Here is a 19823-nt window from a genome sequence, read left to right as displayed (position 1 = left end):
ACCGAACTGAACTTTACTTTTTGGTCCTTTTTAACTAGCAAAACATCTCACAGTCATGACGGGGTTTATCTCTGCAACTGATGGCCACTGTTTCGTGTCTACCTGACGTTATGCTGAAGAGGCACCAAGAGAAGAAAAGCAAGACCTGTTCAAAGCATGATAAATACCAATAGCTTCAGGTGGATTAAACTATTATTGTACTAACTCTTTTGTTGAATTTAATCACACAGAGAAAATAATGGCTCTTCTGTGCTTTTTAAAAGGCTGGTTGGGTCCCATAAAAGGAACAGTATTAAAGATGGTCTTTTGTCTAAGAGGAAGAAGAAGAAGAAGAAGAAGAGTTGGTTCTTATATGTCGCTTTTCCCTACCCAAAGGAGGCTCAAAGTGGCTTACAATTGCCTTCCCTTTCCTCTCCCCACAACAGACACCCTGTGGGGTGGGTGAGGCTGAGAGAGCCCTGATATTACTGCTCGGTTGGAATAGCTTTATCAGTGCTATGGTGATCCCAAGGTCACCCAGCTGGCTGCATGTGGGGGAGCGCAGAATCGAACCCGGCATGCCAGATTAGAAGTCCGCACTCCTAACCACTACACCAAACTGGCTCTCTAACAATAAAATGTATCTATTAAATTGAAATGGGAAGATCCATCTCTATGTCTGAGACTCTTAGGCTGGCAGCCCTCCCCTTGCTGACCCCTGGGCGGCCCTTCAATTATTCTCATTCACTTCAAGGCCTGAAAAAACGGGGGGCAGGATGGCAATATGCCCATTTATTTAAATGCTATCAGTTAGTTGGTTGACTATTCAATAAAAGGGTTGGTGATTAAAGGGTTGGCAATTACAGAATTAAAGCCCTAATGAGGAGACAGCCTTAATAAGTATTACTTACATAGCGTTTCCAAAAATAACCTCCAGATTTGGGTTACAATGGATTTAAAAACAGATTGAGTTTTCACTGTGGGGCTGGGAGAACAAATTCCAGAAAGCCGAGAATAAGGATTGTTGTGGGATAAAGCCTTGGAAAGGAGGGGGAGAATCCAGGGGAAATGTCTGAGAAAAGGGAGAACAGTCCAGGGGCACCTTTAAGGCCAACAAAGTTTTATTATCTGAGGAAGTGTGCGCTCACATGAATAAAACTATCTTCATGAGAAAATGGAGTCAGAGATGAGAAGGGAGGAGAGGTAAAAAATCATCAGTGGAGAGAGAGGAAGAAATGGTAACAAACATAGCTGTAGGGGTACTTAATTCATTTCAGTGAGGTCAGGGATGAAGATTTGGATTCATCCTTCTTCAAGCACAACTCTTAGGATCCATTGAGGGAAACCATGACTACAGAACAACCATGACTATGGACAACAGAAAGCAATGTCCATAACATAGCCTGCATCCATAGCCTGTATTTTGCCCTGCCATTGTGCTATAGTCATCGCTTTCAAGTGGATCAGCTGGTCCTCACAGGAGTAGCCTGCTGCACAATCCCCAACCATGTATTCCTGCCGCTGTAAATTTAACTTAGTTTCAGTTTCTGTAATATCTTCTCAAATCTCAAATACAGAAGGTACTGGGCTGAAGGAGATTAAGACTAGTTAAGAATTAGTAGAAAGGATTGGACATTGTAATCTTCTCAATTCAGAAATGTGTCACCGTGTGCAATAACAATCCTTACAACCGGCCTCTCATTGGCAAACACCTGAGATCTGACTTGGAAGGGCAGGTTACCTCTGAGAATTTAAGAAATAATTATTGTTTATATCTTGTTGTAAACCAACAAAGCCTGGACAGAAACTATCAGCGTAAACCTGTGATGTTTGCTCAGAAGTGTCACTCTATTCACTGGATGTGGCCTTCCTTTGGTATTAAATAATGCGCCAAACCGATATGCGAATGAAATGTTATTTAAACTTATCCTGTACTTCTTTATGAAGACTTTAGGCCATCAGTTGTTAAAGCAACGAAACTGCCCCTGCAGACAGACTGATACGCAGGCTTTTGAACACACCTGAAGCTGCCTTATACTGAGGCAGGTGCTTGATCTATCACCACCATTAATGTTTGCTGTAACTAGTGACAGCTATTCTGGGTTGAGGACTTTCACCTCACCTACTGCCTGATCCTTTTAACAGAAGATACTGGGAACTGAACCAGGGGACCTCTGGATCCAAAGCAAATGCTCTGCCACTGAACTAAAGCAGGGTGTCCCCACAATGACACAGGGAGGTAGGTTAGGTTGAAGCAGCCGGCCACCTCAGGACTAGGACTAGCAGGCGCTGCTAATTTTCACATTTCTGCAGCTTTGAACCCAAAGCCCCTTTTGTTTTTTTCCTTGTGTGAATCAAACCCATGAATTGTTTTGACTTTGCGGCATATTTATTTATTTATTTAGATTTTTATACAGCCCTTCCGCTCTGGGCGGTTTACACAAAACGTCATAGGATAATTACACAGAACATCATAACAAATATAACAATCATAACATATCAACTAGAACAATATTTCAACAGGAACGGTAACTTTGACAGAACCCTTAGGTAAGTCAGATTATTTCAGTCATGGAAGGGGGTATCTGAGGGGAGACCAGTGGATGTCGTTGGGTCAGTCGGCTTCAAGCAAATGCCTGGTAGTGCAGTTCTTGGCACCAGAATCTCTCTACTAAAAATAGTACATCACCAAACGGTCACTTGACTGCATCCTGAAATCAACAGGCACTTGAGATATCGATGGCACAAACATTATCAATGAATGTACCACTGGTTGGGCTGGAGTATTCATAGTTGCTTGTCCAAGCAGCTCCCCCAGAATAAAGACAGAGCACACAGGGAACAATGTTGTGTTCATGTTGTGTTCAAAGGAAAAAGAATTGGGAGCACCCTCATTGCAAATACGTAAAAGAAAAGAAAATGTCTGCCGTTTCCCATTCTTAGTCTAGATTGTGGTACCTCTATGCTCCTCTACTGGCATAGTGTCTAGTTTGTGTATCCCCCCCACACACACACACATATTCACTCCTTTCCCCACATCCAATAGTCAAGCAGCCAGTTCGAAGAACAAAATAGGATGAGCAACTTTGACTTGATTGTCTGTTTCCCACAAGAACAAAAGCACAACCCTGCTGGATCAGACCAGAGGGCCATCCAGCCCAGCATCCTGTTTCCCACAGTGGCAACCAGATGCTTGTCAGCAAACAGCCACGCACAAGCCTTTTCACAGAAGATCTGACCCAGATGTAGAAGAAGCCAACATATCCCATAGGACATTCAGTACTTGTCTGAGATACACAGGTTGATCAGGCTGTCATAAGCTTACATTTTTCATTGAGATAACATCTCTGCCCCCAGGAGTTTCTCACTCATCCCACATCTGAAGAACTCAACACAAGAAAAGGAAGATTCTCCGATATCATCCACGGAGGGTGATTCCTAAGGAGGACACAGCTGTATGTGGTCATGGAATAATTTTGCTTGCGATCCCTTTACTATGCAATTAGTGGTTTATTTCTCCTTTAAGCAAAGGAAGTGGAACGGGCTACAGAATCTAATGGAACACATGTGCAACGACCATCCCCACTAAATACAGGGGCTGGCTTTCTCTTGATAATAAAATTGATGCACATCATTAATAGTCAATGCAATCTTTGGATCGGTTATATCAAGGCAGTCCTTTCCCATCCAAAATCGAGAGCTGAACTTGACAGCCATCCATTACTCTTTAGTCTGCAGTGGCGCCTCCACACATAGAGAGTATAGGACAGGCGGCCAACTTTTAGAAAATGGTTCCTAATAATTTAAGTACAGCCCTTTAAGTACAGGCTAATAGAACAGGGAAGGCAAGCAAAAGGTACTCTTGTGGAACTCTAAATGCTGCATCCCCCTGAACAGATGAGTTGTTAGGCCATTATAGAGCATGTCTCCATAGTACAGATTCAGTGAGAGGTTTACAGTGGGCAGGCATAGTTTGGGGATCTGCCCACACAGTTCTGCTCAGGGGTTGGGGCGGATTGAGATAGAAGAGTCACCTCCTCCTTGAGCAAAGGGCTCCATCATCACAGCAAGTAGCAAAGATATCATGAACAGAACTTCTTTCTAGAGATGCCTGAAGTATTTTGGCAAGGCGACAATGGAACTGCCAAGTGGAGACCTTTCAACAATGTTGAAGCTCAAAATCCCTTATAGAGGGTACTCATACTCCTTATGAGCTGAGGAGACTCCCAATTAATTGCATGAATCTTGATTATATCTACATAGAGCTGGATGTGAATTTTAAAAAGCATACTTGCATGTATCACATTGCTCTCCATGCAAGGGAGAAAGGGGATGCCTCTTACAACATGGCCCAAGTGCTCATGTTAAAAACCATCTGTCTCTTTAATAAGGGGCTCCTTTGTAAACTATAAAAAAAGTCTTGACCAATTAATTTAGCCAATTCAATCAAGCAAAGAACTGCAGAAGTTAGGGCTGCTTAAAACTGGAACTCTTAAGATGCTTGTAAGCCATTCTCTCATTAGTCATCTGACATCAGGGTTTGCGCAGTATCCCGAGCAGCTAATGTTTTGTTGGGTGCTGAATAATTCCTTTCCAGGTTAAGGACAGGAGATGGTCTCCTTAGCTTGAACCCTGTGTTGAATCCCATTTAGACAGCTTCCTAGCCATTGTGCAGTTCAACCACACCCACATTTAATCTCTCCCGCATGATGAAGGAGGGGTGACAGATACCATTCTGGTTCCAACAAGGCTCATTTCAAAATTGTTTTGCCAATCTCAAAACTTTTAATTACCTCCCCCCCCCCCAAAAAAAAAAGGTCTACCAGCTTTGCCCCAAACTGTCCTTGAAAAATGTAATTTTAGACTAGTGCAGATGTCTAGTTGGCAGCTGGAATGTACTTATCACCAGGAACAGAAAAACCACTGCCACTTTCTCCATCTTTAAGCGCCCTCCCTCCAAGTACTTCCATGTATAAACCAGTTCTCTTCTGTACTTCATTCTTCGTAACACATTTGTAAAGTCGATCTTTGAATGCAGGTCCCTGGTTTAGGCTGGAAAGGAGACTCCAATTGTGCAAACCAGATCTAGGTGGATCTTTCACTGAAGCCAAGAAGGTCCACAAAGAAACTTTCAGTGTTGCAGGCACTTCCCTTGCCAGGACACAGCTGTCTTTCCCATGGGATTTCTTTCCAGTATTGTCCACCTTCTCGAAAGCGGCAGGGTAAACACTCCTAGGCAGCATTTGAGGGGATGAAGTTTGTTATTTCTAAGAAGCAGCAGCACTTCATTTCCACTATGCGTCCTCTTAACTGTGCTATTAATAACGAGCAGCTTTGTTGAGGAGGGTGGAGGGAGCGCAGAATGTAAGTGTTCTAATAAAACAGTTTGTTTTATTGTTGCAAATTGCATGTTTGAGTGTATATATGTGTGCACCAAGGATGAAATTACTAGAGACAAGGCTCCTGGCCAAACTATCCAGATAGAAATCTTTCACTCGTACCCCTAGATAAAAACTCATTTGTGCTGAACTAAATTTCATGCAACAGTCTTGGGAGAAATTGCATTTGCTCACCCACGAGGGCTGCCCTAATGGGATTTTCCTTGCAGATGATGTGCTGGGGGAGGGACATGGCACAGACATTAGACACCAATGCCCTTTGTACATAAGGCCACACCCAAAGCCATAACTGTCATGGTACGAGGGCCTGGGGATACATCTGGCCCAAGGGACTGAATGCAAGACAGCTAGAATCTATAGATGGGTTGCCCTGGGTTATTTAAGAATGCACAATAAAATCTTATATTTAAACCACCCTTAAGTGAGTGCCTGGTGCTGCCTGTCAGTCACACCAGTGTCTCTTTCCCCCTTGGCTAGAGCAGGGGAAAGCAGAAGCAGCAAGTTTCTTGAAGCTCTTTCCCCTGCTACTTTACCATTTTCTCCTGTTGCTGCAGCAACATTTGCAAGTGGCCTTAGTGAGCAACCAAGCAGAACACTGTCCTAGAGGCTTTTCTTGTATTGCTATGTGTGAGAGGGCTAGAAAGACACTTTTAAGAAGCTTAACTGAACGGTCAACCAATGGGCTCCTGCCCTGGGAAAAGCGCTTATGTAATTTGCACCTTTCACCCCATTACAAACAACACACAGCAAAGTATTATGAAAAAAAATGTATTTCACTCATTTAAATAACTATAATTCGGCATATGAAGGAAGAAAACAGCCAATCACAAACAGGGTGTTGTTTTGTTTTTTTAAACAAATCAAATTAATTTAACCACACAATAAATTAAAACATTAAATATTAACTTTTTCAGTGCAACATATACAGAAGAGACAAGTGTAACCTTGACTTAAAATAAAACTTCAGGCTGGTTATAAACAGTAAACTCGATTATGAAAAATGGAAAGGGGCGTTAACAGAGATCAGTACGCTATCTGGAAAGGGATCCTAGCGTTAAAATTCATCTTTGAGGATAATAAAAATTGTGTCCGACATGGAAAATTGGCACTGCTCATGACAGTTCGAGTTTGGTCTTGTCAGAAAATTTAAGACAGACTTTTCCTTTTCCATAAAGATCTCCCCCTCCTAATCTACTGCAACAGTGACCAAGCTTCGGATGAGGTACCAGCTTCTTAGGAAGCTGCAGACAACCTTATATGTCAATGTTTTCCTGAGTCCTGAACAGCCATGGGAACCCAGTTCTAGAGGCAGAAGTGATACTGGCCTTCCCTACAACGTGCATTCTGATTAATCCTAGCACAGATCACTTTTTTGCCTATTCCTCCCCCCCCCCTCGATAAAGAACCAAACTGAGTTTACACAGATCAAACATCCGTATGAGTAACCTGCCATTCCCATCTTCTCGGAGCTGGCCTCACTTCTGTTGGAGTGCTTAATGGAATTTCTGCCCATGGTTAAATATTTGCTGAAGAAAATCAGGATTTCCAAGCAGCCAGGGCTCCCAAGGAATCCTTTGGAGAAACACATCCTCTTGACAAGGGGTAGTCAAAAACTGCAGCCCTCCAGGTGTCCATGGACTACAATTCCCATGAGCCCCTGCCAGCATTCGCTGGCAGGGGCTCATGGGAATTGTAGTCCATGGACATCTGGAGGGCCGCAGTTTGACTACCCCTGCTCTTGACTGTCCAATATGAGCAAACTGTTCTTTGTTTGTGAACTTAGCAGCACTTTGGGATGAGAACTGTGCCAAAAAAAATCATGAGTCTTTCTCTTTCGTGTCTTCTCATTACGAAAACAAGAACAGGTAAGAAGTTTTTAGAGGAGATAAAAAACACCCCCCTCCCCCCACTTTAAAGAGACCACTTCTCCTTCTGGGGAAAGTAAAGGATTGAGATATGGATAAAAGAAAAGAAAAAAAGGGCCTGAACCATCAACAGCAAAAAGGATTTTGGAGCCAATTTTTTTCAGCCATTCTTTAAAAAAATTACATGTGAGATTTGTTCTGGCAGCATTGCATGGTTCTCAAGAGAAATATGCTTTCATATCAATAGGAGCTTTAGTTAAGGCAATCCAGAAACAAACTGACTTTTGAATGAGCCCAGACACAGAATCCTATGCATTTTTTACTGGCAACATTTCCAAACCTGACATTCTTCCTTTAACCTGGGGAAAAATAGGGGGAAACTCTTACAGAGTGAAAGGTTCTACTTGTTATTACCTGGGAAAAGTTCATCTTGGAGTTTACAGATGCAAACAAAGACGTTTCCAGGCAAAGAAACTGATCTTCTCAAACTGAGGATTTTGCTCTTTCAAAATAACCTATGTATAGCTAGTCCCTTCTTTGGAGGGGACATGTAACAAATGCACGAACTCAAGTTCTACCTCTTTCAAGGATGTTCCATAAAGTCTCTTGGAAAACAAAAAGCTACAACATTTCCTTCCTTGTATAAGTCACCCCCTCCAAACACATTTCTTATGGCTACGTAAACATGAAGCTGTCCAAATGTGCAGTTCTCTTATGACCGGCTTGTATTCTTCATTAAAAGTGTCATTTGAGATTCCTTGGTCGTCATAACTTGGATACCAATGAGTCTGATGTGTGACATTCTATGAAGTCATATGGCATCAACTTCCCTTTGGCAAAGTTCCAGAAGCCCAACATATAAAACAGAGGATACAGACAAGTAGCCAAAGAAGTATGACATCTGCTTGCCGATACCCTTCCAAATCCAGAAGGGCTTTGTCCATATTAAACATTCTTCTCTGGAATATCATAGTTGTCCTGTAGGATATACAGTGGTCCCATCTATACATAGCAAGAAGAATCTCAGACGACCCTGGTCTCCATCAGACAACTGCAAAAAAAAATGAATACATACATACATCAAAAAGCTTTAGTGTAGCCATCGGAGAAAGATTCTGATTTGACTTCAAAGCAATGAACCGTGCAATGAAATCACAAGATGTAGGGACAGTTGCTTACATATATTAAAAATAAATAAAAGGAGTATGGCTGGATCCAAGCTATATTTGCCAGTGACAGAATGGAAGGAGCCATTTCCACCAACTCCCCTTTCATGTTGTTCCTCAAGGCTCCCTATTGTCCAGGAGCAACATTTTGTAGAGCTCAGTGAGAATGGGGAGGCAGAAGAGTTTTGTCTTACTGATGGAAAATTAAGTTGGGATGAAACTACATAATGATCCAGCAAAGCAATTCATCTTGCAAAAGATTATCTGCTAACCCTGGCCAACCCCCTGAGATCTGCAGTTACAACTTTGTCTCTAACCTGCACAACTCGACAATGTTGGTGTGTTTGGAGGGGGAGAAATACCTTCCACATTCAATATCACCAGCCATGAATTATGAACAGAAAACCATTAGTATGGTAAAATGTGTGTGCATGCATGTGTGGGTTGGGTATCCATCCTTGTAAAAGTAGGTACGAGTCTAGTAGCACCTTAAACACTAACAAAATTTGTGGCCGGGTATGAGCTTCTGTGAGTTCCTGTTAACTTCTTCAGATACAGCTAGAATGTGTGTGTGTGCATGAAGTGCCATTCAAGTTGCAATTGACTTATGGTGACTCCAGCGTGGAGTTTTCAAGGCAAGTTTGCAGAGTCTTTGTTTGCAGAGTCTTCCTTGGTGGTCTCCCATCCAAGTCCTGACCCTACTTAAGTTCCAAGACTAGATAAGATTGGGCTATATCATGCCATCTTCCATCTCTGATAAAGCCCCCAACCCTTTCCACACAAGAGATCCCATGGCAAAGAGAGACTCTGTAGTAATCCAGATGACTAAGCATTTGCAAGGTATGAACCCTGAAGAAATTGGTCACCTGTATTTGCCTCCAGCCCAAACTCTTTCTCAAGCAAAAGAAATGAGTTTCAAGTTTCTCTCATTTTTCTTGCGTCACGGCTGATGGGTCTTCATCTGTTGCAAACTTTTCCCCAAAGCTGCTGAAGATTTTTTTAACAAGCAATGTTGACGGACACAGCCTCAGACCTATCTGTCTGTAAGCTATAGCTGGATGTATCCCTTGGCTATATGAATTGAAGCAGGAAAGCTACTGCCATCCCTCAGGCAACCAGAAATGAAATGTCTATTGCAGCAATTTGTATACCTGTCTCAGAGTGGCAGCAAGATGTTCCTCCTTTCAGGAGCCCGTTGGGCTTTTCATGCCTGCAGACTACAGTCCTGCACCACTCACAGCGTTTCTTTATCCTACAGCAGCTGTAACACACAATTTTTAAAGGTAAAACAAAACAGTCAGCAAAACAGTTAGCTTGGTGCATCCATACTTGCACCCCCCCACACAATGTGTATCCAAAAGTAAGCACTATTTTACACAAAAAGAACCTCCACAAAAGTCTTCCAATCAATAATGATCCACAGATGATAATGTGTGCAAGCTTTACCTAAAATGTGCTTAATTTTCAAAATTTAAAGCACTTGTTTCTATAGTTGTCACCATCTGGGAATTGTACAGATTGTTCAAAATCTGAGCACCTAAATGTATATATCAGTTCCCCTGTGTGATCACGTACTATAAGGTGACTAATTGAAATTTACAGACTCAAGTTTTGGGTTTAGGCTTTCAGAGGACAAGTCTCAATTTCTGTTCTGAAATGTTAAAACTTTGAACTCGAGATGGGAAGACCTTCATTAGCTTTTGGAAGACTAAAGAGGACATCCTCACTTATGGACTTGGCCACCTAGCTGAAGACACAGTTTTCCCTCAGCCTCAAAGAACAGCAGCTCATAAAAAATAGCCTCAGAGAAATCTGAGTATGTCAGGCCCTCTATGATTGGCAGTTTTCCTTCATATTCACCCAGGCATGTAAAATGTAAAATTTCTCCTCTTACATGTAAAAATTCTCCTCTTACCGAGTGTTCTCCTCAAAACAGTTTACCAGACTCTTGTGACAATACCTACATCTAAAAATTGTTGCATTTGAACACATTCATTTTATTCAGATAAAGTTGATCATATATGTAAATCTGGTTGAGAATCTACTTCTCCAGTCGTGTGCTTCATCAGCATTTGTACTTTTTGGTTTTGTACATGGCTGTTGTTTTATTATTGGTGTTACCCAATCTTTTGTCAGCATAATTTAAGCAATGAAGCCCTGTCAAGTTCTCTGCCTATCAACAGGTGGACCTTTTCGTTTTGTTTTCCCTCTCTGCCGAGGAAACGCGTTTCATGAGGTAAACTGAAAGGTGGGCTGAACCTTCACAGAAAAAGGGATTAAGCAAGACATCCTGTAAGGCTGGTTGGGAAATCGGCCACAACGCCACTGTAGCCATTCCTCCAACTGACACGGACAAGGCTTTCGTTTTAGCTGAACAGAAGGAATTCCAGTTGCAACATGCACACCACCATTCACTTGTTCTCAGGACAAAAAATGTCAAAATATACATCATCACAAGGAGGAGCCATTTCAGGACATCTCGGCCAGGGACAAAGACACGCACTTGCATGCAACACGGTATTGTCTTTTTTCAACAGGACATAGCTGGAACAGAGAGCTATTTGTGGATCTTTAAATACAGTTTTGTCTTTTATAACTTCTATAAGATAGAACATATAAAAATAACGGCTGGGAGAGAAATCATTCACACTTTCCACCGCTGCAAAGATGCCAACAGTGATTAAGTTATAACATCACATAAGACATAAAAAGCCAGATGCTGAGAGGAATTCGTATTCAGTGTTACTAATCCCTAATCCCTGCCAGCCTCCCAGGACCCTGCCTCAATGGCTGATTTCATCTTCTTCCAGTAAAATTTGGAGCTCTCTTTTTCAGAGAATGTCATATCCAAGACTCTTCCCCCTTTGTCAGTTCTCTGGCTATCCAGATAACGAAGCAAAATTATAAGGGATCTAGTGGATAAGAATATGATCATGTAAATTATATATGCATTTTATGAAAGCAAAGTAGGACGTACCTCTAGCTTGAAAATTGCTCATGGGAAGAATCTGATTTTTCTCCAAGCATGCACAAATAATTTAAACCAGAATTTTCCTATATCCAAAAGTGTATCTTATACTCACTGTATCAGTACGCAGACCATGACGAGGACAGCTGACGCTACCACCGAGACCACCACCAAGGCAGTAATGGTTTGTTTCTTCTGGTTAGCAGCTACCACCGCAAGGAGATCGGCATGTTCACACCGTGTTCCCATGAACCCAGAATGACAACTGCAAGGCGGGGTGGGGGAGAACAGAACATGTTAGCCGTCCAACAAGTTTTAAAACAGATTTTAAAACCAAATTTCATAAGGTCACAGCACTCCCAAGGTATCTGAAGACAGAGAGTGCAGGAGAGGAATAATTAAAAAACTGCTAATACAATAATCCAAGTCACCAACTGCATCCCCTATTTAGGCTCTACCCTATGGTCTTCCATCCAAGGGCAAAACCGGGATTGTTTTCAAGGGGATTCTTGCCTAAAAGGCTGTGCATGTTTCCAACCGGGATCAGATGAGGTGAAGAAGCTGGAGGAGGAAGGAGATGATTCCTTGCCTCCCCCTTCCCCAAGCAGCCAGCTGTTTTGTTGTAAAAATATTCTGAGTCTCTCGGGAACCCCAGAAAGGGTGTTGTGCCAACAATAGTGGGGAGAGAACATCAGGTAAAATTGCTTCCCCTCCTCCCGACAAAAGCCATCAACAAAAGGAGATGATTTAACATGATTCTCTATCATCACTGCAGCACCCTACACTGTGATGCGACAGGGGTTCTCCTGACAGTTTGAGGACAGGCAGCAGGCTGCTTTGGGAAGGGTGAAGAGAGATCCACTCTGTGAACGCTTTCCTCAGGCTTCCCTACTGGATTCAGCCCAGGGTTTTTCCTTTAGGAAAGTGTTAACTCAACAGAACAGCGGGGGCAAAACACGCATGCTCCCAAGAGGCCGATAGCTGTAGCCCAGCTGGAGTAACGTAGTGGACATTTTTCTATGAAGCAGTGAGAGAGTTACTCTCCCTCCGCCCTCAGCTGGGTTCTGGATCAGTGAATTTGCTCTTATATTACTCTGAGCCAGAGACTTGCCAGATGACAGCTCATTCTTTAAACAGCCACACTACAGTGACGCTCAATGATCTAGTAAAGCAAACATTAATGCTACAGAAGGGGGGGGGGATTTTTCAGGTTTTCCATGAGAAGGAGGAGAAATCAGGAGTTATATTAACACTCTAGTAAGCATATGGACATTACAAGAAGAGTATGGTAGGTTTTTTTTTTTTATAACTTTGTACCACAGCCAAATGCACAAGGGTGAGAATCCAGAGATGTGTTAAGGTGGACTTACAGGCAAGTGGGTTTATCCTCCTGCACCAAGAACCTGCAAGTACCATGGAAGCAGAACTGACTATGAGCATCTGGACAGCTGTTAAAATGAGATCTGACAGCAGCAGCCACTGGGGGACCTAGAAAAAAAGGATAGTTGAGAAAGAAAAGAGGTTGATTAGTCTTGAGTCCGTCTTGGACAACGTCTGCTATATTTGGATTGTACTGCATTGAGGCTATTTCCATGTATTCTGTATGGATATTTGACACTCATGGAATGTCAATGTGACTTTGGAACTATTTATTATGCACACCCCAGTTTATTCTGACAGTTTTACTAAAGGCTAAGAAGAAAGTAAAAAACAATGTGTTGGGTAGTTTTCCATCTTCAGGGAAAACCTGCAGACCCTACTCCAATTTTACAAATCCATGCCTCTGTGACAGATATGGGATTTGGACTCATGCTTTCTAGATGAAAGTCCAACTTTCTGGTCAAGTCAGGACAACCCTTATTAAGAATGTACACAGGTGTATGTGCCCGCACCTATTTCCCATTGTAGCATTTGTCTCCCAGCCAATTAGGATACAATTCTCAGAGACATTCACCCCAAAGTTACAGGCAGAAAAGAAAAAGCACCAATGTTATTTAAGCAATTATTTGTGGGTGCAAGTTCACTGGAGACTGGAGTGAACCTGGGACCTTCCCACATGCAAGGCATATGCTCCACCACAGAGCCACAGCCTCCCACATTTCCTTCCATTTACAGGAAGACGGTGATGCATGACCATCATTTAAAAGCTAATTAATTTTTATTTACATCCAACATCTTAATAGATTTATAACCCCTATGTACATACACAACATTCTTGGGGGAAGCTCCCTTAAGGAGACTCGGTTCCCGTAATTCTGAAGCCATTAACCCCTTGGCCAAGTCTAATGATGGGTAATGCCAAAGGCTTTCTGAGAATTATGAAACAAGTACCAGGTAAGAATTGCTTTGTATAATTCAAGCAAAGACCCACAAATTGCATGAAAAACCAAAAATGAGCTATTATCAGGGACCCTTTGAAATGTCACACTAAAAAAACTAAAGTTTCAAAGAACCTGGCAGGTTTGAAAGCCCTTAATGCTTGTTGCAAGGATCTAGCTATATCTAAAAAACTTGGGAAGCAGACAACTGTAGCTGCAAGAATTATTCATTATAGACCACACAACTTTTTTTCTCTCTTCAGCACTAATTTAAAATCTACTTGAGTATTGCAGAGTTAACCTGTCCTGGAGTGGGTTGTGCTCCCCTCATGAAGGTCCAGGTGTGCCGTTTGGTGGTGCTGTGGGATCTTCCAGTCTACCAGCCAAGAACTTCCCCAGAAGCTCTGCTCTCTGGGCCCCCATCTTCAAAGGTGAAGTGGGTGGCAACGAGAAACAGGGCTTTTTCAGTGGTGACCTCCTGCCTAAGGAATGCCCTCTGCCTTGACACTCCATGGCATCTACAATGTCCTACTTCCTTTTAGGCTCCAGGCCAAGTTTTTTCTGTCTAAATTACGGGGTTTTAAAGACATTGTGCTATAGTCTGCTTTTAGCCTCTTTAAGATCTATGTTAAGCTGTTCCTCCTTTTGATGGCTTTTTAGGGAGACATTTAGTAACCTGACTGTTATATGTGCCTGAGTTGTTTTATTTTGTCATCTGTCTTAGTAGGCTCCCTGGAGAGGCAGCACAGGCATTTTCAAAATAAATAAGCAGTTGATGAGGCATTAAAGGCTGGAATATAATTCACTATCTTTTGCTAACCCGTTTGCTATTCCCACTAGGACCTATGGCATGGGGAAACTTGACTGGAGACACCACTGAAGTTTGTGGCTGAGGGGCTGTGTTGCAGCTCACCACATTCACCTTCCATATGGAGGTGTATAGGGCCACAGAGTTTCCCTTGGACTTGGATTTTATATCCAAACTAGAGCGCAAATTGGTTGCAGTGGCTGTCTCAGCCAACCAGGAAGAGAGAGAATTCCTTTCCTGTTTTTCCTCCTCTAGTACTGTGAACAGTTAACCAATGCCTCAGCAATTAGGGCACACTCTGAGAAAGTCCCAAGCAGCATCCAACTTTCTGGGGGTAGGGTGGGAGATGAGAAGAGGCTTCTCCCCCTTGTGGCCAGCTGGTACCACCAGCAGCGAAGCGAGGAAATGGGAGAAGCCCATGGTCTTGCCCTACAACAGGCCTCCAAGGAATTCTCTAGCAATCATGGTTCAATGTGTAAAAGTGGGGCTGCTATCATTCCCCATCTGTACTGCATTTTCCTGTTCTGTTCAAGCAAGTCAAAATGCTCCGGCATAAGCAGTGTGGGAATGATCAGAGTCTAGATCAATACAAGGGCATCCACAGGCCAGAATAGTTCAATTATGGGGATATTTCTGTTGTTTTGTGCATTCATCATTCAAATCATCCTTCATTTGTAAAACTGAGCAGCTGTCAGAAAACCTGTTGAGTGGTGATTGTTAAGAAATGATATAGCACAGACTGGGAAGCAAACTTCTGAAGAACCCCCCTCTACCCATCCTCATTTCTACATCACTGATCAACACATCCTGAACAGCTTTCGTTACAGACCAATGGTTGACATAGAGAACAAATATCCTGCTTTGTGGATCAGACCCCGTATAAAAGTACATCCGATTTCCATTTCAAAGCTCTGTCAAGTTTCAAGTTCCTGTCCCAGTAAGTTAATGGCAGACCAAGCCGTGAAACTGATTAAAACCATCTCTCTCTAATTTTTGGAGGAGGGGGATCCTGGCAGGCATTAATGGGGAGGGGAGGTTAGTCAATGTTTTCATGAGAAGTAGTGGCTTTATTCAATGCCTGCGTCCCTCAAACAAAAGAGCACTAGCTACAGTCGCTGTGAATAGCAGTCAAACATAACAGGAAGTATTTTTCAGATCTGTCCAAGAAATCAAGATTAAAAGATACGGTATGAACAATTCTACTTGTATAAAATACCAGGAAAAGCTTTGGAAGCAAGTTTTTAAACACCCTGCAAATGAAAGAAAGGATGTCAAGATCCCACCCATCAAAAATCAGGAGACTGAGGGCATCCCCACCTCTGCTATTTTACAGGGCAGAAGTACATGGGAAAGTACTTATTCCCTTAACTTCAAGGCTTCAGTGTTGAATGTTGAATTTGAACTGAGGACAGAAACAGATTCAATCTCTTGCTCAGCCACAGAACTCGCTGGATGACCTTCGGTGAGTCACAAAGTCGCACCAAACGACCTCCCGGGATTGCAGCAAGAACACCACAAGATCCCACACACAGCTCCGTCAAGAAAGTGTGACACATACAGTATATAGCAATCTAGTAGCCCATCTCACATTTCTAAATTAATTGTTTATTGGACTTTAACTTATACATATAGCATAAATAGAGAGGACAAGTTTGTGATCTTATTTCAGGTGAGGAAAAGAAGTGAGTACCTTCTATAGATTAATGGTTTTGTTTTCAGTACAGTGCTTGCTTGGAACAGATTAAAGGAACCATGAAACTATTTTAAACTGTTGCTGGTCCAAAAGTCACAATTGTCCTACAATGTACTTCAGGGGGAGAACTCAGCATAAAATTGCTGAATTATGATTACTCACATCCAAGACTGTCCTCCCTTGCCCAGATCTTCACAGAGAATTGGTATTTCTCACTCACCACAGGCACTAATGTCTGGGCATAGGCCACCCCATATAGATGTCACCTATCCTACACTTTTCCAATGGGATCTTCCAGACAGTTTCTGCATTAGGAGATATACCTTGTTTTAGTCTCGCTTTAGATTTCCTTTGGACGCTGCGAGTAAACTCTAGCCTTTCTGTATTTAGGCTTTCCTTCTCTTAATTCCAAGGCTGAAATTCACAACATGCCTTCTGCACTGAGTCCAACATATGCAGCCCCCCATTCTTTGCTCCCTTCCCCTTTACAAAATGGTGCCTGCTTGTACCTTTGTTAACATTGCACTCCTTAATCCCACCATTCTGCATTCCTGATCACCTCCCCGCCTTCCCTAAAGTATCCCAAACATAATTATTTTTTTAAAATCTGAGCTATAGCATTATAGCATCATAACATCATAACATTGCTTTGTAAAACTGCAGAACTGCTTTTAAAAAAACTGAAAAAGTGTAGTAATGCAATCAAACCATATATATTTTTTAAAGACAGATTTCATCCCTTCCTTTCAAAGTGTCCCAATGTGATTCTTTATTAAGAAATCTGAGCTATAATATTATACCATCATAACGCTACTATGTAAGACTACAAGATTGCTTAAAAAAAAATGGAAACAGTGCTGTAACATGATAAAGGCCGGGTTTTTTTGGGAACAGAAAATGGTGGAGGGAAGATGGCAACAAAGAAAGGGTGATCCCAAACAACTCAAAATGGTGGATGTGGGGACAAACTCAATTGCACGCATTTCCACATTTGGCAGCGCTGAGTTAGACCAATTAGACCCCACTTTAAAACATGAAAACCAGTTTTCTGAAGATTCCTTTGCTGTGGGGCAACTGAGATGGCAATTTGAGTCTGTGCCTGAAGAGGTGAATTTCAGTGTGGAAACAGACGAAAAACTCAACCCTTTAAAAATGCAAGTCTGAACAATATCTCTAGTGCGGAAACAGTCCCAGTGTTGCACCCGACAATTTCTTGGATTAGAATGCAATTTTATGCTAACTTCCATTTCTTTTCAACGGTTGGAGTTGTCTCCACCAACTAGGAATAGACTGGTTACTCTTTTGATTTCTATCTTATTTAATCTGGCCTCCTAGCATCATCTTCCAGGCAGCTTTTGTTAGATGTACCTGCCTAACTAATTTATTTTCAAAACTAGGGGCAAAGCCCATTTTATTTTAAAATAAAATGGGTGCTAGGGCCCCTCCCCCGGCGAAGCCTTCTTGGGGCCTCCCGGTCCCCTCCTGCACGTCGGGTGTTCCCCGCGCCCCTCCGCGCTGCCCCAGGTTCGGCGCAGCGAGAAGAGCAGGGCCGCCACATCTGTGATGCGGAGGCCCTGCACTTCTGGTCGCGTTGAAGGCCTCGCGGCCTCGGCCTCTCCACCCATGGTCCCTGCCTCGGGGGCGGGAAAGGAGCAGGGCCGCCGCGTCTTCAGCGTGGTGCCCCTGCTCCTTTCCTGCGGCCCCCTCTGCGGGCAAGGCGACTGCCTGGCCGGCAGGAAAACAACAAGGCCACCACATTTTTGATGCGGCAGCCCTGCTCCTTTCCCGCCAGCAAAGCGTGTTGGCCCAGGTGACTCACCGGCAGCGAAGGCTCTTCCCACGGCAACTCCCCAGGGTGCAGAGCCGAGGACGGGCCAAGTAGCCAATGGCAAGCTGTGCTGCCCTGGAGTGACACAGGCGGCTCCTGACTGGCTCCTCTGAGTTTTTCACGACTCGGCCCGCCCCTTTCTCCTCCCACTTTGCCCTTAGCCTTTTATTTATACCGCTCTACTGAAGCGGTGTAGAGATTCTTCTATGCATCTGAAAAGTGAACAGTCTCACAAATCTAAGGCTGGACTAAACTTTATTCATGTTTGAGGAGCCACTGAACTACTACTTTATCTAAACTGTATGGTCCAGAGACTGGCAAAGGAATCCCAACTGGATTATGTAAATAGCCAAATTTCTAGGCAATCAAAAGCCGGCCACCACACACTGTCCAGTGAAAGGCACAGCTAGGCAAATTGCCCATGGATCTAACCTGGGCGGGCATTATTTATAAGTATATACCAGACTGGGAACCAGGCCAAGCATCACGGTGTGTCGGGTGAGCAATTTGCCGCAATCGGTCTCTAGACAGCTGCAATTTACAAGTTCACATCAAGGAACTGACTGAACGGCACCTTTGATTGTCCTCAGGCTCCACATCAAAGAGCCCTTCCTTTTGTTCCCCATCCCCAGTGTAGTCAAACAACTTGGTTGACCACCCACAAGCAAAGCAGTCTGAGCCAGTTATATTTCCACCTGTCTTGTAACAATCACCACCTGTGATTGCCTTGTAGACTAAAGGTCTCAGAACTTCTGGTGTAAGACAATGCTCGAAGAAAAATACACTTCCTAGCAGATAGCCAGAGCTCACATCCAGGAACCAGTTGCAAAATGGCTCCCTCGGGGGTCACAGCCAGTCACAACTGCCTGCTGTGCATATGAGTCACTCTTTGGCAGGGGGATCCTGCCACCAATGTATGCAAAATCTTGCATCTGAGTTATCAGGGACCTGACAATTTTTAAAAAGCCATTTGTGCCAGATTTCTAATTTGTGACTTCTGGCTATCATGTGTCAAAGGGAACACAGACTGTTTGCCTTAACAATGGGGAACTTTGCAAGGCCAGGATCTGCCAGGCATATCCCAAGAACTACAGCACAATGTAGAGTAATGATAATAAAAATTATTTGTACACTGCCCTTCTCTGGCCAGCTCAGGGCACCTGGCAACAAGCTTAAGGACAACCATACAAATCAAAAATTAAAACATTTTTTAAAAATCACCTTTTCCTAATAATTTGAATCTTTTTGTAGGTTAGCCGGAACTTTGAGGGGTTTTTATTAGTGTGTGGGTTCTCAGGCAAGGGGGCCGGCATCTTATGCTGTTTCCTGACCTCACCTGTTGGCCTGGCAGAACAGCTTTGTCTTGCAGGCCTGGAACTGTTTAAGGTCCTGGAGGGTCCTGATCATCAGGCAAAGTACTTTCCCAGGGCGGGACCTAAGGCTGAAAAGGCCCTGACCCTGGTCAAGGTCAGCTTTATCTCTATGGGGCTGAGGACCCTATGCAGATTTTGGTTGCTTGATCTTAACACTTTTTGTCATAGTTACAGCCCCAGATGAAGACGTGGGAGACCCATTCAAATTGCCACTCTACCACAGAAGTACTTGCACACTCACAGGATTGCTATGAAGCTAAAACATTGTAAGGCACTTTGGATCCAAACTGGGGAGAAAGGTATTACATATATAAATCATGAAATAAACCCAGGAGTCCTGCACAAGGAGAAGAACCCCTGTGGCTCCCAATTCAGGAGGTTTTGGAGGTCAGCAAAAGTCCATTCAGGATCTACCGGCAGAAGCAA

At 43.2% G+C, this 19823-nt stretch overlaps 1 protein-coding gene across 1 annotated transcript in view; it reads right to left on the bottom strand.

The window, feature by feature from the left end:
- Positions 1-6130: 6130 nt before the first annotated feature.
- The window catches only part of TGFA (transforming growth factor alpha), a 47178-nt gene continuing 33485 nt past the window's right edge, over positions 6131-19823 (bottom strand). Inside the window, exons 3-6 of the mRNA XM_077305855.1 lie at positions 12748-12865; positions 11493-11642; positions 9561-9670; positions 6131-8294 (exon numbers count right to left, since the gene is read on the bottom strand). Of these exons, the coding sequence (XP_077161970.1) occupies positions 8287-8294; positions 9561-9670; positions 11493-11642; positions 12748-12865 (386 nt within the window). The 3' untranslated portion in view covers positions 6131-8286. The remainder of the gene's footprint in view (positions 8295-9560; positions 9671-11492; positions 11643-12747; positions 12866-19823) is intronic.

This window comes from Paroedura picta, chromosome 12 (assembly GCF_049243985.1).
Source record: "Paroedura picta isolate Pp20150507F chromosome 12, Ppicta_v3.0, whole genome shotgun sequence".
In the NCBI taxonomy this organism is placed as follows: Eukaryota; Metazoa; Chordata; class Lepidosauria; order Squamata; family Gekkonidae; genus Paroedura; species Paroedura picta.
The sequence above is the reverse complement of the archived record's forward strand: the minus strand, read 5'-3'. Positions and strand labels throughout refer to the sequence as shown.